This window comes from Mus caroli, unplaced genomic scaffold, assembly GCF_978045245.1.
Source record: "Mus caroli unplaced genomic scaffold, Mus_caroli_1 scaffold_13, whole genome shotgun sequence".
NCBI lineage: Eukaryota > Metazoa > Chordata > Mammalia > Rodentia > Muridae > Mus > Mus caroli.
This window is the reverse complement of record NW_028227268.1, coordinates 102,943,150-102,964,616: the sequence shown is the minus strand read 5'-3', so window position 1 is coordinate 102,964,616 and position 21,467 is coordinate 102,943,150. Positions and strand designations below refer to the sequence as shown.

General features: G+C 45.0%; 1 protein-coding gene across 4 annotated transcripts in view; it reads left to right on the top strand.

The window, feature by feature from the left end:
* Positions 1–20,049, top strand: part of Sertad2 (SERTA domain containing 2) — a 106,848-nt gene extending 86,799 nt beyond the window's left edge. For all 4 annotated transcript variants that reach the window (XM_029483675.2, XM_085829092.1, XM_021176433.3 and 1 more), the window contains one exon: positions 14,763–20,049. In XM_029483675.2, coding sequence (XP_029339535.1) covers positions 14,767–15,693 — 927 coding nt within the window. In that variant the 5' untranslated portion in view covers positions 14,763–14,766 and the 3' untranslated portion in view covers positions 15,694–20,049. The remainder of the gene's footprint in view (positions 1–14,762) is intronic.
* Positions 20,050–21,467: the final 1,418 nt, after the last annotated feature.

Genomic DNA, 21,467 nt, shown 5'->3' with positions numbered 1-21,467 from the left:
AGCTTTGTTCTTGAAACGTGCTTTTGAATCCCTAGTATTTGTTAAGAAGTGTTCAGAACCTATGGAAAAGGGCCTGGAGGTTGTAGTCACCAGTAGGATTGCCCAGGCCCAAACTGTTCAAAATTGCTTTCTGTAAATTTTGTTACTGGCAGGAATGAGGTGGGCCTGGGCTCCACTTAACCCCCTGGAAGGCTCCACACCAGAGAGCCCTGGGTCTGCTGCTGGGTTAGTTGCTTCCAGTGGCTACTTCACCGGAGCCCTTTAATATCATAGAATCCCAATTTGAGGGTGAAGTTACTAAGATTTCAACTCTGGCATGAGCAAGAATAATTGTGGATCTTTACTTTCCTGATAATTTTATAAAAAATTTCTTTATTTGAAAATACACAGGGCTGGCCTGGGTTGTGCTGGCATACACTTACAACCCTAGCACTAGTGGATCTGTAGGAGTTCAACTCAGGGCCATCCAGTGATTGTGTTCAGGTTAGGAAGGGTTTAAAATAATGTCTTTCCTCTCCTAATTAAAATATGTTCAACTGTTATGTATGCTTCATGGACTTGGTAGCTCACCTTCCCTCCCTCTCCACCCAGGTCTGTTCCTTACTTTATTTCAACAGGTAGGGACTCACATTTTATAATAACCCACTGTGTGGCAGGAGGTGTCCTAGGAATAGTTTTATTGTCATGCAAGTGTCACAGACTGGTAGGTAACAGCTGCTCAGGCCAGCTTCTGATAAAAGAACTGAGAAAAGAGTTAGACTCAGATTTAGAAACTCTTGCTGCTCCCATTGCTGAGTTACCCTACATAACAGCTTTTTAAATTTAAGGAACAGAAATAGAAATTTATCCAGTTACCACAACTAAACAAAGTGGACATAACAAACAAGCATAGGTTTTTTGTTTGTTGTTTTTAAGTCACTTAAATTTACCAGTGATAGCTGGCCCTGGGGGGTGGGGGGGCGCATTTTAAACAGTACTCCCATGGTAAAGTAAAAGTTACTTAGCTCAAGAGTGCCTTACTTAAAATGTTCCACTCTAGAAACTAAGAACCCTAAGTAAGAGCTGCAACGTTTTACAGCCTCCTTTTGCTGTGGTTTCTTAATAAGAACAGTAGGAAAAGTGTGAGGGGTTAGTTTGGATTTCCGAGACTGGGTTTCTCTGTGTAGCCCTGGTGGTCCTGTAACTCACTCTGTAGGCTAGTCTGGCCTCAAACTCAGAGATTGGCCTGCCTCTGCCTCCCACGTGCTGGGATTAAAGGCACTGTTCAGCCAAAGTATGAATTTTAATTTTATTCATGTTTTCAAAATGAAGATCACTTAGCCAAAATTATTTAGATAAGCCTGGTATTCAGAAGGGTGAACTTGCGTACGCTTAGAGCATTTCCTACACTTAGCAGTTGTGGATGTTTTTATTTATTGTCTTTGCATATTGTATAGAGTGAAAGCGCTAGTCAGTGAGGGGGGGGGGAGGTGGATTGGTGGGGAGTTTCTGATTGTTTAGTCTAAAGGTCAGACCTATGCTGAAGATACCAGAGGCCCAGCTTCAGTTTAAGTGAGAACGGCTTGGTACTGAGAGCAGTGCCAGCCTTCACACACCTTCCTTTTATAGATTTTTTTTTTTAAGTTATATTTCTGGGGGAGGGGATTCATGTGGCGTTAGAGGACAACTTTGTGGAATCTGTTTTCCTTCCAGCTTTTACATGGGTTCTGGGGATTTGACTTGGTCCTCCATGCTTGAGTGGCAAGCACTGTTACTGTCTGAGCTATCTCTCAGGCCCCTTTTCTGACTGGAAACACACACATGAAATTTACAAGTGCTGTGGCCATTGTATGTGCACAAGTAATGCATTTTTCTATCTGCCACTAATAAGTACTAATTAAAAATTTGGTAGAAATTTATAAACTGTGACTTCTGTTTTAAAAGTGTCTGATTATTTAATTTGATTTTGATATTTTAGAAGAAACAACTGACCAAAGTTGGGCTGTTTTTTAAAGAAAAAAAATGTTGTCTTAAGTAGTCAGTGTAGTTAGTAGTATTAAAGGCAAACTTGTGTCCTGTACAAATACTGGGAAACCCTTATGAACAGAGCAGTACCCCGAGCATCCATCACTCACTGTGTGGGGCTGTGTCTTTCTCCATTAGCACTGCCTAGCAGTTCATTCTTTGTACGACTCTGTGAATGGCATATGTCAGCCAAAGAAGACGACGGCATTCCTATTCTGAGTAGTAAATAGACTCTTTGTTGTTGGTGCTTCCCCCGCCCCCAAAGATCATGAGACAAAAACATGTTTGGCTGTCTAAAAATTTTCTTTGGAAAATGTATAAATTACATTTCAAGTTAAAAGCAGCATAATATCTTTTAAAATGCATGATTTCTGTTAGGGCAATCCTCTGTCTGTCTGAACTCAACTGAAAGTACTTGCTATCATTCGATGAAGCACCGTGGTTTTATAGCTCTGTTGTAGAACGATGTCACCTACGCTGCCTTTGCCCCATTGCAGTTTTCAGTTAAGAGTGGAGTTGCCTGGCCTCTCACACCCAAGGCAGTCCCATGGACTGCGCTGTGGGTACGTGGGGGTGGGGGCAGGAGGGAGATGGAGGACGGAGCAGCAGCAGGCTGTGCAACTGCTAGAGCCAGTCTGACTAGTTTAAGGTGCCCAAAGGCAGCTTTGTTTCTCCAGTGACTCTAAGTAGCAGCAAACTTAAGGTCTTAAACTCATTCACATCTGCAATACTACCATTGTCTCTCTGCAAACAACTGGAGCTTTGCAGGTCTCCTAATTGATCTAAGCTTTTCTTTTTTACCTTTCAAACCCTTCATTAACCGACTGAGAAGAAGCCACTAAACCACACTTTTTTTTTTTCCTTCTAAGGAGTTTTACTTCAGATAGTGACAGGAAAGGGGTCCTGACTCAAGGACTCAGTCCTGTGATTACAGTGGGCTTGGTAAACCTGGTGGCCACATGAAAGGCCCTCACTGCAGAGCCACCTTCTAGCCCTTTGCTCTTTCTTCTCTGCCTAACTGCTTATCATTCCAGCCCATGCTGCTCCTGAGCGTGGAGTAGACTGCTGGAGCACCCCACCCTGTGTTGAGAAGCATTGCCCAAGATAGACTCTGAGAATCCCAAAGTTCCAAGGTCATCTGTGTACCAGAGCAGGTCTTGCATACAGTTGTAGCCACACGAATGACATGCTCAGGTGGTAGCTGTCTGACACACGCCCTTCAGATCCCCTTATGCTTGCACATGCCTTTGTCTATGGGTCTTTGCCTTCCTAGAGATCTCCCTAACAAATGTGGGTACTATGGCTTCAGCAGATTTGTTTACTGTCTCTTCTGGTGAGAGAAGCTTTTTTGAAGTTGTGTGTGGCCCTCTTCCTCAGTGCTGGGCAAGCTAGGAAGGCACTACTGCAAAGCCCCAGGCAAACAATTAGGTGATTTTTGTAATGCTGGAGATGGAACCTGGGTCTTGCATAAGCTTGAAATACTAATTTAAAAAATTATTTTACTGTGACCAGAAATATAAAATAAAGTGTATTTCACCTGGGAGTGATTGTTAGCTATGTGGCAGTAGTTGATTTACAAATCCAAAATGAGGTTTCCTCTCTGCTTCTTGTTAAAGCAGCCAGAGGGGGGTGGGACAAGAGAGTTAGGGATGGCTAGTTGGATGGACTTGAAGAAAGCTTTCCACAAGATCCTGAGAGTGGAAGTAGAACTAGTAAGTATTTTCTTTAGAAATAAATAATTACTGCACTTAATATGGCACTCTAATTATTTTTATTGTATTTAGCTAAATGGCTTTGCTTAAAATTCAGTAAGTGCCGGGCGGTGGTGGCGCAAGCCTTTAATCCCAGCACTTGGGAGGCAGAGGCAGGCGGATTTCTGAGTTCGAGGCCAGCCTGGTCTACAAAGTGAGTTCCAGGACAGCCAGGGCTATACAGAGAAACCCTGTCTCGAAAAACCAAAAAAAAAAAAAAAAAAAATTCAGTAAGTTATGAATATTCAAGGTCCTTGGGGGAAATTTAAAATCTCAAAATAGCCTAGAAAAATGGCTACTATATTTACAAAGTATTCACTACCCTTTAGTTGATATTTTTACCCTCCCCAAGACTCCCTCCCTGCCCCTTATTTTTTAAGACAGGGTCTCTCTGTGTTGAACAGTCATGGCTGTCTCCTTTTGTAGACCAGGCTGGCCTCAAACTCACAGAGATCCTCCTGCCTATGCCTCCAGAGTGCTGGGATTAATGGTGTGCAGCACTACCACCACCCAGCTTAGTTAGTATTTTCATTACCTTTTTCAAGTGAGTAAACTGCTCAAGTATAGGATACAAAATTTAAATTGACTTTATAAAACCTTACCAGCCTAGTTCTTTAATTTTTGAGTGGTTTTGTTATTTTATGTGTATGGGTGTTTGGGCTCTGTTCGTTCATACCACTTGTGTCCCTGGTACCCAAAGAGACCAGAAGATGACATTAGATCCCTAGGAACTGGAGTCACAGATTGTTGTGAGCCACTATGTGGATGCTGAGAATCAAACTCAGATCCTTTGGAAGAGCAACCAGTGTTCTTAACCACAGAGCCATCTCTCTAGTCCCTGTCTACCTAATTTATAAAGGCAATTACAATAAATATTCTGAATATGTAGGTTACTTATATGGGCCTCAGATTCACCATCTATTCTTCCATTCTCCTAGCTTAATGTTTTAACTCTTAAGAAACACTCCCATAAAATATCTCTTGAAGTTGTATCCTTAGGTTCTATTCTTCAGTTTAATTTATAGATAAGCTAGTTAGCTAACATGGAAAGCCACCTTTAACTAAATGTTTGAACTAAAGTGGAGTTTGATTTTTCACTGAATTGGCCTTAAAGTTACTGTGTTGGTAAGGCTGTGTTATTTACCTGGTCACCTTTTTAATCGAAAGAAAAACTCACACATGCTTTTTGACAAATCCTTTGGTTTCTACTTAAGTCTTTTATTTTCCCTTGACATTGTTTATTAAGGATCACTTATATGAGGGAAAAACAAGGTATCTTTGGGGAAAAGATGCTACAAGAGGATTGAAACTAGAATCCCATCTAAGCAATTATAAACACAGGAGAAAAAAATATTTTCCTTATGCCCGGGAATGGGGAGGTGCGAAGCTGGATGAGCTTCCCTGGCAGGAAGCCTCTGGGGAAAGTCAAAGCTGAAGATTCCTTAATGCTAATGAGACTTTAGACTCGGGATGCTGAAGATGTACCCTGGACACCAAGTGATTATAAAGCAGCATCATAATGCAGATAATTATAATATATATGTTTCTAATTACTGGCTTTCAAACGGAAAAAAAAGGCAACTAGTTCATGTGTTAGAAGCGTTATGACTGAGCAGGCATCCTATAACCTGAGTGAGTGATCTGACCAGAGAGAATCCCAACTGTTTCAAAGTAACGTGCTTCAATGTATCCCTGAGGTTCAACCTGTGTTACAGTTTACAATGAAATGGCTTCTCCTCCATGTTCCTGATGAAGGATTTCCTCCAATAATTGCCTGAAGGATTGTTCAGTGTGGAAGTAATTTACTGTTATTAAGATGCAATAGGATTATTGAAAGTGACTATACTAGTAAAATTCTTGGTTGTAAATGTGGAAGGTTGGTTGTGTGGTTAGAGCTCAATCTCAGAACCCCACTGGAGATCTGGGTCTGAACTGTTGCCTCCTCTGAGTCCACATTTCATGACTTGGATTTGTGCTTGGTTTTGTGTGTGTTCTCTCTTCAGTAAATCCTCCAGGGATCCTAACCATGGTGTTACTTACATACAAGCAATAAAAGGTTGTACCATAACATTATATCATTTAGTTGGAGCTTGGTAAGGCTTCTAGCATTCAGCATTGCCATGTGAACACCTGAATAGAAGATGGAATTTGGAAATGTAAATACTTTGAGAACTCTGTAGGTAGGAACTGACATGGAGTTGGAAGATCCCTTGCTGCTCTGTGGCGCCCCCTTGTGGTAGATGTGGTGCTGTTGATGTTTATAGGATTCCACTTTGCATTGGGCATGCTTGTTTACATAAAACACTCATTCATCTGTGTAAACATGCTTATAGAGTTAGTGTAATTCTCATGTAAGAAATTTGCTGTGCATATTTCATTTGCTTTTTACGTGTAGAGGATTTTTTGTTTGTTTTTGATATTTTTTTTTAATATATAGTGATGTATTGTTTAACTTTTATGGAAAATTCCAGACGGACTCAGAAGTCAGAGTGAGTGCTCATCACCCAGCTCTAAAGGAACCAGCGCTCTGTTGATTTTGTTTTATCTACATGACCATTCTGGTGTATTTTCTAGCCAAATTGAGGCCTCAAATCATGTTGTATCTGTGAAACTGTAAGTTTAGACATTGCCTTAAGCCAGAATTCTGGGGTGAAATAGAGGACTTGTTAGCAGTTCCATCGTTAGCCTTAGAAGATGGCTGATATCCTCAATTCACTGGGGTTGCAACCTAAAATTTCCAGGGGACAGAAAGCCAGCAAGTGGCTATTAGAAACACATCCCACTGCTGACATGCTTTAAAAGCCATTTTTGCTTTTCAGATTTTTACAATTAAGACATACTTTATTCTTCCTTATCTCTCTTTTCGTTATTCTAAAGAAACATTCACTTCTAGAAGTTGACTCTTGTTTACTCAGTGTAATTGGTTGTCGCCTGTTAAAATTCCATTTGTTTTCACGTGAAACGATTATGTTTGATAAGCCAGCATTAGAAATTGTATCCAATTTAGCTGATAGTGAAAATCCTAAGAGGAATGATAAAATTTGTTAATTGTAGACATTAGAAAACAACCCCACATGGTAAAGTTGTGTCATAAGCACAGAGCCTGGTATCCTGGCCACTTCAACTTGTATCCTGGCCTATGGTGGCCCTCTGGAGGGGCAGAGAGTTTGCAGCTGGCTGGGTGGGCAGGGTTGGCCCTCGGGCCTGACTGAGTGGAGCCACGGGTGGGTGTCAGGTTACAGCAGGCAGCGTGAGCACGGGGACTGCCTGATCTGGAGAGTGGCTTTGTAATTACTGTGCTGATTTGTTAGGGAGGCTTTGTCTTACTTACCAATTAGCATGGATGTTACTGCAGAGACCTCGGAAACCCTGGGAAGGCTTTAGCTTAAAAATAAGACCTTCCAGATCCCGACGGCCTCACGGTGTGTCACTAGCATGGGTGGAAAGGGGTGGGGTGCTGTTGTCTTTCCCTGTTTGTAAGTGTCAGAGCCTCTCGCCCTGTCGGACTGTTGCTCCCCTGGGCCAGGGACTGCCACTGGTGTCTGAAGATTGCCTGATGCCACCCCCAACCCCAGCCCCTGCCCCCATCATGTAACTTCCTGCCTGGCTGCAGCCCAGGACAAGGAGGCTGCTCTGTTTCTTGTAGCTTCCCTTAGGATTGTGCCAGCATCCCTGACCACCACTTCCCTAGCAGTTCAGTCTTTCTGGTCTCTTTCTTGTGCCTTGAGGGGAAGTTGGGCTTTAAAAGCTTAGCCATGAGCAGGTTTCTTAGTGTGGTGTGTTCTTCTGGGCGTGGTGTGTTACTTGTGGAAAGCTATCTGAGCCAGTATGGTTTCCCATTAACGCAAGATGGGGTTTTTCCTCACTGCCATACTGCAGGGAAGGCCAGGCTAGTGTTCTGTCGAGGACAGAAGCTCACTTCAAAAGCAGGATACCAAAGGTGAGTGAAGATAAGGAACAGAGAAAATTCCATTTCAGAAATTGTTTCTGCACAATTTCTCTCCAGCCCCACTTTAGCCACTGTTGATAAAGTGCAACTGGGGTTGCCCCTGGGAGGGGTCTTACTCTCACTAATAAAAGAATGTGAGAATGAGTTCAGCTAGAGTTTAAAAGAAAACCCCCAGGGTGGGGTCATTGACAGCTACCCACAGGAGGGGAAAGGAGAGAAGGGACAAAGCTGCCTCGCCTCGTGGAGGTCAGATACACGGAGAGCAAGGAGCCAAGAGGCAGGGAGGAAGGCTTTAGGAAGAATGAGGAAGCCCAGGTATCAGGCAAGAGCATCCTTAGGTTCTGACCAGCATCTGAGAGAGAGGGAGGGAGAGAAGAGGAAGAGTGTCTTTGTGCCTTGGGCCTCAGAAATGGCAGCAGACCCAGTGATCTCATGGTGGCCAGGACGGACTAGGCTGAGGGCAGGAATGACAAAGAAGAGTACAGTATCTTGTTAAAAGAAAGAGAGTCTTCTACCTATCTTTTTGGCTGTTTGAGACAGGCTCTCACCATGTAGTTAACCCTGACCAGCTAGGAACTCCCTATGTAGACCAGGCTGGCCTTGAACTCATAGAGATCTGCCTGCCCAGTGCTAGGATTAAAGGTATGAGCTGACTTTCCTAGAGGTGGTCCCAGGACTAGGTGATTGGCTAGGCACAACTGGGATAATAGGTCTCTATTCAGCTGGAGGTTATATTCACTTGCCAGAAGGAATTTTCCCTTATTGGGCTTTTACTGCCCCTCCCGGTCTGTCTCTGAGACTGAATTCTACCACACAGTTGATTGAGTTAGGAACGTGCTTTCCCCTGCTACTCACTCAAGGGAAACTGTTACAAGTCAAGAACCTAGGCCTCTGGCAGCACCAGATGCAGATGAGAAATCTCTGGTGTTCTCTTGGGAGCCTTCTCTTCCCTCTTGGCTCCTTTTTTCTTCAAAAGTAGTACATTGGGGTGGGTGTGGATGGAGAGATGGCTCAGAGGTTAAGAACATTGGGTACTCTCCCAGAGGACCTGGGTTCAGTTCCTAGCACCCACATGATGGCTTACAACCATTCATAATGCTAGTTCCAAGGGATCTGGGTCCTCTTCTGGGTGTCCTTGGGCATCTGGCAGGCATATGGTGCACAGACATACATGCAAGCAAAATATCCATAAAAATAATAAAAAGTAGTAAGTTGGTGTAGAGGCCTGGTGTGGGATCAGCATTGCTGGTGGTCTCTCAGCAGCCTGCGGGTCACACTGGATCTGTACAGGAAAACAAGGTTTGTGTCAGAGTATACGGTCATCCCTCAAGAGCTACATCCCAGTGCTCCTCCTATCACTTCTTTGGCCCACCTGAAGGCTTCATAGATTGCTTTGGCACTGTAATTGACTTTTGAAAAATCGTGTGTTGGGGCTGGAGAGATGGTTCCAGGGTTAAAAGCTCTAGTTTTCTTCCAAGGTACCTGGGTTTGGTTCTTAGCATGGCAGCTCACAGCTGTCGGTTAACTCCAGTTCCAGGAGACCTGACACCTGTTTTTAGTTTCTTTGGGCACCAGTTGAGCAAGTGGTTCACAGACATACATATAGGCAAAATACCCATACACATAAATTAAAATTAAATCTTTTTTAATTTAATTAAATTAAAGAAGAGAAAACATGTCACTTAATTGTGCTATACCCTCTGGAAAATGCAAACTGAGTTTCTAAGTCCAAGAGGAAATGTGTACCAGACACCCATCAGTGAACCTTGGGGTGTCTCACAGTGACTGTTGACTGCACTCCATCCCAGATGCTAAGCACGTACACATTTGTCCTGCAGCATTGCCGCCCATCCTGCGTCTGATTACCAGGTGCCTCTGCTCACTCTCAGCTATTCTTTGAGCTTTAATTGGATATGAGATTTGTTACCTCTTGTCCAAAGAGGATACCTGTACAAGATGTCATCTCCTTTCCTTGGAATTAGTGCTCAGTTGTCAATTTTGACCCCATCTGAGTAAGAAGTAAAGGAATTTTTGTGTTTCTTCTGTCGGGTCTAATGACTGTTGTTCGGGATGGATGTGTTAAAACAGACTTTATTTACATCTCTTTCTGACGTGCGTGCACAGAGCCTGCCAGTCTTCATGGGCAGGAGAAGGCTCCCACCGTGCAGTCAGTCTATCCTGGGCTGTGTGCTAAAAGTCTGCAGTAAAAGCAGTGATTTTGTTGGTGGTGAGATAACAGAAATGGTTGCTTGTAAGAGAAGATTTTTCTATTTGTTCCATGAAGATTATAGGTGTTTAATTTTGACAGTCCATATAACACTAAAAGGACAGTGATTTTTAAAAAAAATGGAAGATATCATATTTTAATAGCTGGAAAAGAATTATAGGTAACTTTTAAATTCTAATTACATGGGGAGGGGAGTTTAAATGCCTTAAAAATAAAGACAGACATTGTTAAAACAATGAAGTTGTGCACAGGTATAACTTGTAGTAATCTTCAGACCTTGGGCATGGGGCATGAGGCATTTCAGCTAGTCACTAAGGGTCACAAGAGTCACCTCGAGACCCCATAGCCCCCGTGACCGCAAGCTGAGCCTTGTCTCTCGGGCTGAGATTGGGCTGTCGTAAAGTATGTGTGCACCATGGCTAGTGTAGGAGTCAGCAGGCCAGCTCAGATGGTCACTTGTCAGTTGTAGTCATAAAATGCTACTCAATTGGGGTTTTGTTGTTGTTGTTGTTTTGTTTTTTGGGTTTTTTTGTTTTGTTTGTTTTGTTCTGTTTTTTTTTTTACTCTTCTCACTTAGAAACAGAAAAATGGGGGGCCTTCATTGTCAGGACAGCGAGTACAGTACAGTGTGCTCAGGCTTAGTGTAAGATGGCCTGACAAAGACCAGAGGAAATCATGATTCTGAGGTCCTCAGTCTAGCATCCCCTGGAAACTTCAGAAATACAGATTCCTAGAGCCCCGCATCTGTGCTTTAACAGGCCCCCAGCTGAGGCTGGTCCTCACCTAAGTGGGAGAGTGAGGTCAATGCGAGGGCTCACAGGCGGTGTCTCCAGGCTAGAGCTCGCTCTCCCTCTCCTGCCCTCCAGTCAGGACCGTATCCACATACAGAGCTCTCCGCTTCTGCTTCACACTTCCATCCTGGCCCTCTGTCTCTTCATTTGTTCCACTTACTGTTCATTTATTGAGGACCATTTTGGTGTCAGGGAGGGTCCCTAAACGGAGAGTGCTGAGGTGAACAAGACAGTGTTGTGCCTTTAGGGGCCTTCCAGTCTGGAGGTAGTTGACAGTCGTGCAAACAGGGCTGCCAAGCCTGGTCTCTGCCTAGCACTCAAGCTGCAGTCCTCTCACATTTCCTGAGGTGTTAGTTACTCAGGACCTGGAATGGTGGAACCATGGGCAGCAGGTTAAACGTTTTCTGACGCTCTGGAGGAAAGTTGTGCTGACACTTATTACTTTGGGGCATCAGCCTAGAAAAAATATCATCTCTCTGCTGCTGCTGCTGCTGCTGCTGCTGCTGCTGCTGTTGTGGTTGTGGTTGTTGTGATGGTCTAGAGCCACCTGCTTCTGCCTTCCTGGTGCTAGGATTAAACAGAATGTAGCTTTGGGGCCTTAGGGTCCTTTCCTGATGAGAAGCAGTAAACTGGAGGCCATGTCTGGCACACACAGGGATCGTTTTTGTTTGTGTTCTTTTCTTTCAGATTTTAGTTTGCTACAGTTAGTATTGACTGGATCAGTTTCGCAGAGTACTGACTAGGCTCAGTGTCTGGGCATATGCCCAGCATGAGTGAGGCTAAGTTTGAACCCAGACCTCAATTTGAGTCTAGAATGTCAGGATTTTGTTCCTAACAATTTGGAAGAGACCATATTTGATCTCAGATCTTATCGTAAGAGCCAATGGATGTTCAATAGAAAAGCAGTTGTTGGTAGTTTTTAGGCTTGGGTAACAGGAGATGTAAGGAAGGAGTCACCCATCTGATTTCCCTGTGTGAGGTGTCTCCAGCCCAGCCCTGAGCCCTGGGAATATCTTTGGGGTTTTGTCTGGAAAGAAGACTTCCTTCTTTGAAAGCTGAGGAGGCGTGTAAGGGAGCTCCAAAGCCCAGGTAGCCCAGGAAGCAAGCTAATACCAGTGCTTGTTTAGAGGGCCCTGACTCTGGAGCCCTTCCACTCCAGAGGGTAACCTTCCCAGGAATCCCTTAATGAGCTCCTGATACTGCTTCTGCAGTCTGCCCTCCTTTGAGGCCTTTGGAAAGGTCACGTGCCTCTCTGACAGTGCTTAAAGAGCATTGTTATTTTTTCAGAGTGTCTGAGGAAAAAGAGGCTTCCGCGGAGCTGGCCACCCTGACCCAGTCAGTCCTGAGCCAGGCTCAGATCCACCAGAAGGGGTGTTTGCTGTGCTGTTTCGTTCTTGAAGGGTCTTTACATTATGTCTTGCTTAAGGAGATTGGGGTTATACAAAGCCCTCTGAGTGAGAGGTGCTGCCCGTCACTGCGGAGCTGAAGGCAAATGGCAATGCTGCTACCTTTGGCATTCTTTGCCTTGATTTTGTTGCATTTTTATTTTTCTATGTGACTTAGCTAGATTGTGTACATTTTGCAATTGCATTGGGTGCATGGAGCCAATTTTGTTTGCTTCAGTACAAAACAGAAAAAAAAAAAAAAGAAAGAAAGCCTGTTTTGAGACATACTCCATCAGAGGTCCTTATTTATATACTTGAAAAACACCCAATATTCAACTTGTTTACCTAGTCCTATTCTCAGGACTTACTCACAGGGCCCTTCACCTCCTGTTCAAGGCAGCATTACAGATGTCCACAGGTTTTCCTAAAGCACCAGGGTGAGCATGCAGCTCAGACCAGGTGGGTCATTCTAATTGAAGTTAGGTGCTGCTCATGTTGAAGTCAGGAATTCTCTCCACAGATGCTGTCAGCTGTTGGAATTCTGCTGAATGCCAGATAGATGTGTGTCACGATGGAAGTGCTAGGGACTGAACCCTGAATCTCAGCAATAGCAAGTGCTCTGAACCCTGAGTCATCTCTCCAGCCCCTAGGTGTGACCACTATGGAAGTAGCAGTTATCTCTAAAGAAATATGTTATTAGGCCATCAAGATGGCTCAGGAGTACTTGCTGAGAGAACCTCTATGGCTCACTGACCCATGGAGGGAAGATAGAACTAACTGTATCAAGTTGCCCCCGACCTTCCATATGTACATGCGCATGCACACACATGCACAAACCCAGCTCAGGATCTCTCCAAGGAGCCCTGTCTGTCCTGGAATGCACATATCTGCCAACTTCTGACTTGCTGAGTGCTGAGATCAAAGCATGTGCCACTTTGCCCAGCTTAACAAATTAATTTAAAAGAATTTTCAAAAGCAGTGTATTATTGAAAAACTACTATGGTAGTACATCTCTGGTCCTAACGATGATAACCCATCTTGTTGATGCTTATGAAATGAGGGGAAATGGTTCCATACAAGTAATTCCACATTCTTTATAAGCATTAACAGATCTCAAACCGATACTGGCATGGATAGGCTGCAGCTGTCTTCATTTCTCCCATCGGAAGTCAGACATCCTTTATGGGATTGTGTGCCAGAATCTGGCTGCTTTATGGGGTGGACAACATGGCCCCCCTTTAAACAGGGTATTAAAAGAAACTTCTGTGAAGTGTATTCGTTGTGTTGGCCTCCCTTTAGGCTCAGATTTGAAATTCAAAAGGCTTGTGAACCACAGGAGGGAGTTCCTGTGGTCTGTAGATGTGGACTGGGCATTCGTGAGGGTTGCAGAGGTGCTGCTGTAAGAAACAAGACTGCCCAGCACCTTTGGAGAGGGCTGGACTTAGGGTGAGTGGGCTAGCAGTGGGCCTGGCTTACTGAGAACCACACTGGGCGAGGAAAGCTTTCCTGACTGAGTGGTTAGACAGCAGGCTAACCTGGTTGGGTGTGGTGGTGAGTGGCTGTAAACCCAACACCTGGTAGGTTCCATTAACAAACTCAACCCAAATATTCATATTGAAAGCCTGCCTAGAAATAAAAAAAAAAAAAGAAGAAGAAGGAAGAAGAAGAAGAAGAAGAAGAAGAAGAAGAAGAAGAAGAAGAAGAAGAAGAAGAAGAAGAAGAAGAAGAAAACCAAGAAATCATGAGACAAAGGCTGGTTCTGAGAGGTTTTCATAGCAGAAGTTCCGAAACGGGGACAGTAACTGTGGAGGCTAGGGAGGATTGCTGTTCTGAAAGAGACCTCCATCCGGAAAGACAGACAGCAGTTCTCACAAAGGGACCTCATCACATTTCTCAGGGTCTGGGATAGAGTCCCTTATGTCTTTCAAATACCCAGGCATCTCTGAGGTCATAGTAGGTGTTTGTTATGACATGTGTCTGGTGCCCCGGTAGCAGAGCCTACAATCAGAGCAGGTTCCTTTCGTCCTGAAGCAGTTTATCCAATCACAGCTGAGGCTGGGAAACTAAGCCAAGCAGAACCCCAGGCCAGGAACCACTTGAAAGGCAGTGGCAGCTCAGTCTCTGTGGATACCCGACAGGCAAGAAGGCTTTGTGCACGTGAGGAAGGAAGAAGCATTTTGAGAGTACACCCGGTTCTACCAGAATTGTGTGTGTTCTCCTTCGCTAACTTGATGCTTTCGCTGACTTGAGTTGTGTTCAAGCTGTAATTTATAATACCTCTGTCTGTTGAGGTCATGCATTGTATGTTCTTAAGCTTTAAAAATAAACCCATTTGGGGGAGGGAAATTGAACCCGTGTGATAATGTTAGGCATGCAAACGCATGAGCTGAGAAAGTAAAAATCATGGTTTCCATGGTAACTCCTAACTTCTCTGAGTTGTGTTGTACACTTAACTCACACAGTACATTGGCCAGGATTACCTAGTGATAAAAATTGCTCTGCAGGCATGCAAGGGTGGACATCCTACTTCTCTGTGGACAGGGTCTTCCTGACTAACGCCACCTGCTGCTCCTCTCCCTAACCTAAGTCAGCATCTTCATGGTGGAAATTTGCCTTCATGTGATTCATGCTACTTTCTGTCTTTCTCCTTTGTAGATATATGTTGGGTAAAGGAGGAAAACGGAAGTTTGATGAGCATGAAGATGGGCTGGAAGGCAAAATCGTGTCCCCCTCCGACGGTCCATCCAGGGTGTCTTACACCTTACAGCGCCAGACTATCTTCAACATTTCCCTTATGAAACTGTATAACCACAGGCCTCTGACAGAGCCTAGCTTGCAGAAGACTGTCTTAATTAACAACATGTTGAGGCGGATCCAGGAGGAACTCAAGCAGGAAGGCAGCCTGAGGCCTGCATTCACCCCCTCTTCCCAGCCGAGCAACTCACTGAGCGACAGCTACCAGGAGGCCCCGCCTCCTGCTCCTCACCCCTGTGACCTCGGAAGCACTACACCCTTGGAGGCCTGCCTCACCCCTGCCTCCCTGCTCGAGGACGACGATGACACTTTTTGCACTTTGCAGGCTATGCACCCTGCAGCTCCCACTAGACTCTCTTCTCCAGCTCTCCCAGCAGAGAAGGACAGCTTCTCCTCCGCCTTGGATGAGATCGAGGAGCTCTGTCCCACATCTACCTCCACAGAGGCTGCCCACACAGCAGCCTCTGAGGGCTCGAAAGGAACCTCCGGTGAGTCCAGTGTCCAGAAACCTGAGGGGCCCGAGGAAGGCCGCACAGATGACTCAAGATTCATGGACTCTCTGCCTGGGAATTTTGAAATAACAACGTCCACGGGTTTCCTGACAGACTTGACCCTGGATGACATCTTGTTTGCTGACATTGATACATCCATGTACGATTTTGACCCCTGCACATCTGCATCGGGGACAGCCTCAAAGATGGCCCCTGTGTCAGCTGATGACCTCCTCAAGACCCTGGCTCCTTATAGCAATCAGCCTGTTGCCCCAAGTCAGCCTTTCAAAATGGATCTCACGGAGCTGGACCACATCATGGAGGTGCTTGTTGGCTCCTGAGACCTGGGCCCACGTGACTGCGCCCAGCCAGGCCCTGCACCCTTGCAGCCCCGACAGTTTCTCCGCACTGTGCATGGACCCTTGCTTGCCTTTTTCAGAGAAAAAGAAAATTTTACAAAAGGATCACACTAGTATTTTCTTCAAGCAGAGTTGGAGTGCCTTCATTCGAGTATGCCCACTTTTAACACACTCTTCTGAGTGGGTTCCTCAGAGCCCTGCTGCCCTGGCGTAGGAGAGAAGACATTTGAAGACTGTGTTGCTAATGTTGAAAGGTGAACATGAACAGTTCAAGTGAAGCACAAGGATTAAGTTGGAAAAGCTGTAAATTGCATGTGCATATTTGTCTATTTTTTCTATAAGTTTTATTGCAAGAGGTAAAAAAAAAAGAATATATATCTATATTATTTGGATAATCTCAGTACCTTTTCTGGCGTTTTGCCCTGTGTAAGTTGACTTGGCAATTCAGCCTTTTTAGAGGCATTAACTACTCGTAAGTGTTGCATTTACATGGCTGTTTAGAAAACTGCTGCCCAAATTTATTTTATATTTTTGTACAGATTCTGCAGTTTATGATATTGTTTTTCTAAACACAAATGCTGTTTATACCTATGAAATAGCTATTTTGATAGGATTTGCTCACATAGTTCCTGCAAACATGAGATGTACAAGTTGCCCTTGTACTTTTATAGGACTTGTAATGTTTTATATGTGTGTGGTGCAAGAGAGAACTGGACCACGTCAGTCTGCAGTTGATGTCCCCAATGCAAATACACACAGCGCTTTCATAAAGGGCCAGGTGATCTGACACCCAAATTTCACAAGCACCAGCCCCTGGCACGGTCACCCGCCAGCACTGTGACTTCCAAAGCCAGAGCCCTGTCTGCTCATCAAACTTGCATTAAGCAGTTGGCGGGGATATGGCTGTGTTTCTTGGGGTAGGGAGGGTGGAGTTGATGTGGCAGGCTCCTTAGCTCCCTCTTTTGAACAGAGAGGCTGCATCATCTTATTTAAGAGTGGACTCAGCAGGGTGTGGTGGCACACCCCTGTAATTCCAGCATTTGGGAGGCAGGGGCAGGTGGATTTTTGTGAGTTCCAGTCCAGCCAGAACTATACAGTGAGAAAACCCTGTCTCAAGGTGGGGGTGGGGAGGGAGGGGGAACAGGGGGATAAAAAAGAAAACAAAACTGTATTTATGCCAAGTTGCTATTTTAATTGTTTTTATTTTAATTTTTTTAAAATGAAAACCCCAGTCTTTGTCTTTTGGCATAGCTTTTATGATGAGACCACAATTTTACACAACAAAATTTTACAACAAGCAACTGTCCTTTTGCTGGAGGTGAGCCCTACTTCAGTACTTAGGCCTCCCTAGAAGGCATCCATCGCGCTGCTGAGCTGCCTCTCCCATGTCCTTTTGCCGGAGGTGAGCCCTACTTCAGTACTTAGGTCTCCCTAGAAGGCATCCATCGCGCTGCTGAGCTGCCTCTCCCATGTCCTTTCCCTGGAGCTTTTGTTCCCTCTGTTGCTAAGAGCTGCAAATGGCATCTTTCTGATCAGCACAGTGAGCTAGCTCTACGCACCTCCGCCAGCCGGGACGCGCTCTCTCTCCTGACATCTGTGACTAGAGCCACAGTCCACCGCCTTATGTCATGGTGTCCAATCTGGTTGCTTTCCTTAATTAACTGCTAATTTAACTACACTTTACAAAGCTGTTATTCCCAAATACATAGAGAGGAATTTCTATGCACGTCTCTGGCCTTCCCCTACCCCCATGTGCTGGCCCCTCCAGCAGCTCTTTCTTTAGTGATCCCCCAACACGTGCACTCGTGAGATGCAGTTGTTTGTTTTAGTGTATCAGGCCTGTTGCTGAATCCACCTTTCTGTTTCATGGCTCGCTCTTGCAGTGTGGTATTTGAGCTGTTGAGTGCAGGTTACAACCTATATGGCTTCTTTAGAAATAACTTTTATATTTATTTAAAAAAACTTAAATTATGGGATTTTGTTTTTGTTTTTGGTTGTCTTTGTTGGTCATTTGTCAATATACAGTCACCAACCAATTCTGCTCACTTCTTGCCATGGATAAAATGGGCCTTTCTGGCCAATTAAAAAGATAAATTTTATAAATGGCACTTTAAAACAAGCCATAAATAGATTTATTTTTATAATGCACATGGCAAGCAAATGCATTTGTGATGAAGGAACTGCTCATCCAAGCAGAGGATTTGTGGATGGTGTGACTAACACCTTTTTACCTTTTCTTCACTGGAATGTGTCTGACAGGCTGATTGTCAGCTCTGGAGCAGCGGGAAGCTGATCCAGCCGTGCTCCCACAGGCACCTCCAGCCTTTCACCGACCCCTTCACGCGTGTGTCTCCTTTCTTGTAGGGCAGGGACCACATGTAGGGGAGGTTGTCGTGCACACTTGCAAGTGTCTCTGTGCCTGTCCATCTTAAGAACTTGTCTGTCTTATAGAGAGCAGGTCTGCCCGTACTCTGTGTGTTTTAGAACTGGAGGATCCTGTGAACTGGCCACATGCCACACACATCTGCATACATGTGCATATACAGTAGTGTTGATTATTCCCAGCAAAAAATGGCACAAAGCAGTTGATTGCCATTGTCAAAAACTGATTTACAGTAACTTAGAACAACTGTACTTTTGTTGGATTAGCAAATCATGTGTTTAAACAATCCCATATGTTGGGCAACAGTTCAAATAAGCACAGAGAAGCATTGCCCAAACTTGGTTCTCCAACTCTAGTGCATTTGTAAGGCTGGGCTTCAAAATCAAAACACCCACCCCCAACACCGGCAGGCAGAGTGCTAACTCCTGAAACATTCATGGGAAGCTAACGGCCCTGTTTTCAGGAAGAACAAGCCCACCAAGAGTTAAGACTGTCTTTGTGTCCTGTTTATACTAAGCGATGTCCCAACAGGGAAGAGTTTGGAACCAGAGTGAGAGCTCCCAGTCCCAGTTTGAGTGGGGGAATGTGCTTCTAGACGTTTCCTGGCAGTAGCGGCTCACCTTCACAAAGACAGTCTTGTGGCATCTGAGCCAGGCAGACAGCCTGGGGTGCCTGGGCCTGACGAGCTTGTTGACAATGACGTGCAATGACGTGACAAGGTGAGAGCAGAATCCTGAGGGACTTAAAGGGATGGTTTACCCCATAAGTTATTTATTCTTTTTTTTTCCTGTGTAAATATATTTATTTTACTGTGGCACTCTAATAACATCCTGGTGGTATGGTGCAGAATGTATGGTAGGAATGTATTTCTTGTAGGGATGTAGATCTGTATGTATTAAAAGGGGGAGCCAAGCCAGCCCCCACCTGTCTCTTCATCAGATACAGTCCACATTCATTTTTAACTCTCATCTCCAATATGGGTCTATTTAAAATATGCAAAAAGGTATGGATGAGGAATGTTTTAATACCTCCAAATTTTTAAGAAAATCAAGCATAAAAGAGTTGATAATTTTTTAAAGTTTTCTTAGTAGCACTTTCTCTTGATGATGGAAGGGCAACACACAGGCACCCACCTTCATACCAAAGGGTGAGAAATGGCCACAGACTCCTACACCACTCCAGTGTCTTTAGCAATTGAGCTTTCTATCGCCATAGCCCCAACCATCCTGAGGTCAATCAAGGAAAATTTCTTTACGACGTAAGCTCCAAAGAGCCAAAGTATCAACTCACGGATCATTTTTAAAGCCTAAATTTCTTACCACCTTTGCAGTAAACAGTGAATTATGAACACTGCAAGGGCAGCCTTCTTAAATGACAGACACAAAGACTGCTTGTGCAGCAATCGCTACTCTACTCTCTGAATTGTCTTAATTGTGAAACCTTGCTCTTACAGATTGAACCTTTTTACATTTCTGAAAATAGCAGAAAGAGCATATTTGACTTGCCCTAGCTGTAAGTGATTGGTTCTTGTTGCTGCCCGGCCCCTGGATGCCAGCAGGGTGTGCATCCGCCCGTGTGCAACTGTCTCCAGTGCTTCCAAGGGTGACTCTACATGGCTCTTGGCCAGGATCAAATGCTCTTGCAAACAAAGCCAGTGTAGATTTTAGACTTCTTTTGGGGAATTTGGGAGAGAAGAGTAATCCATATGTACAGCTAAAGTGGTGACAGTGTACATGGGGACGTGTCGGTGCGTGGGTTTTGAGGAAGGAGGTGTGACCTTTCCCCACAGACCTGAGAGCTGTGCCTTTTCTATGCAATATTACAGACGTCACATCAGAACCCAGAGGGCTGTGTTCAATATAGATTCATTCAGGCTGTATTCTAAACAATTGGACAGATTAAATGTACATGGAAATGAGCAGTCTTTTGTAGTTTTATATTATACAATAAACAGTTAAAAGATGAAACATGCTCACAGTTTTCTTATGACTAGAGTACCGCCAGCTCGTGTCATGACCGGTCCCATTAAGGTGGGTGCAGTATGCTCTGCCCATGCTAGTCCTTGGGCATCCTCAGCCTCCTTAGTCTCTGAAACCACCATCCCTCCTGCTCTCCCAGCCTTCTCCAGCCCTTGGCTTCCTTTTCCTTCTCTGACAGAGCTCTCTCCACACATCATTTTTACCAGGATTTTCCCAGAGCTTTTACCACTTACTAACCTGAGATGACGCCCGCCCACCCCCTACCCCCCCCCCCATCACAACTGTGGTAGCCCCTGCCTCTGTTGGGCTTTAGTTGAAATCCTAGGGCTTCCAGAATTTGTTGTCCAATAGTAGTGTGCCTCTCCACTGGCCATTTTCCATAGGACCTGGCCTTCTCCAGTCAGCCATTTGGGCCCACTCAGGTTTAGCTCAGCTGCCATGCAGTAAGCCTGCCCCTCAGTTTAGCCTTTTTGTCCTCTCACACCTCCCCGTCTCTACGTCTCTTGACTTAGACCCTCTCGTCCTCAACTGCCTCTTGTGTCAGTGTGTCACCAATCTTGTCCTTGTGGCTTCGGTACCACGTGTTCGTGCCAGTCAGGACCACCCTACCATCTTCGGGGACTAATTGGGGTGGGGATGTCCAGGCACTCCGTGACAACTCGCCTGTGAAGCTATAGAGGTGGAGATGAGAGAATGGAAAATACGTCCTCCGTTAAATCTGCTTTGGAACGTGGAGGATTCCAGTACCCCAGAATGTGACTCCTTAAGTAACAGTCTTTAGCTAAGCGAGATGAGCCATGCAGGCATGGAGAGGCCATATGGAAACAAGTGCAGAGGGGAGGACAGCATTTCCACAGGTCAAGGTACAACGGAGATGGCCAGCAAGGAAGCCTGCCTTAAAGCCTTCGGTGGAACAAGCTGCTACTGTGCTGACCTTGAACTTCTAGCTTCTCTTGTTGAGGCTTCCTGGGTTGGTTCCTTTGCCATGGAAGGCCTGGCAAAGTTCCACAGGGCAGATGATCCGGAGGTCCAGTGGGTACCTCTCAAGGCAGCTGGGAACCAGGGTCTCCCATTCATATCCAACATAATGAGCATTTGCTATTGATTAGTGTTGTAACTTTGATAAGCATTTAAGCCTCCAGGTTTACAAAGACAAGATCAGCCTTAGCCCCTAAAGCCCCTTGAAACCATTGGCAGGACCATAGCTATGTCTACACTGAGAAGGGGCAGGCATCGGGGAATGGTGGGAAGGTTGAGAGGTTTGAGCTCTACCCTGGACACATGAGGGTCCCTATCTTTAAAAACAGAAAAACAGGGTAGGGAAGTCAGAGGCAGGGTCGGCAGGTCACACTACAGAATGAGAAGGCTTGCTCCGGGGCTCCTGCTCCTCATCT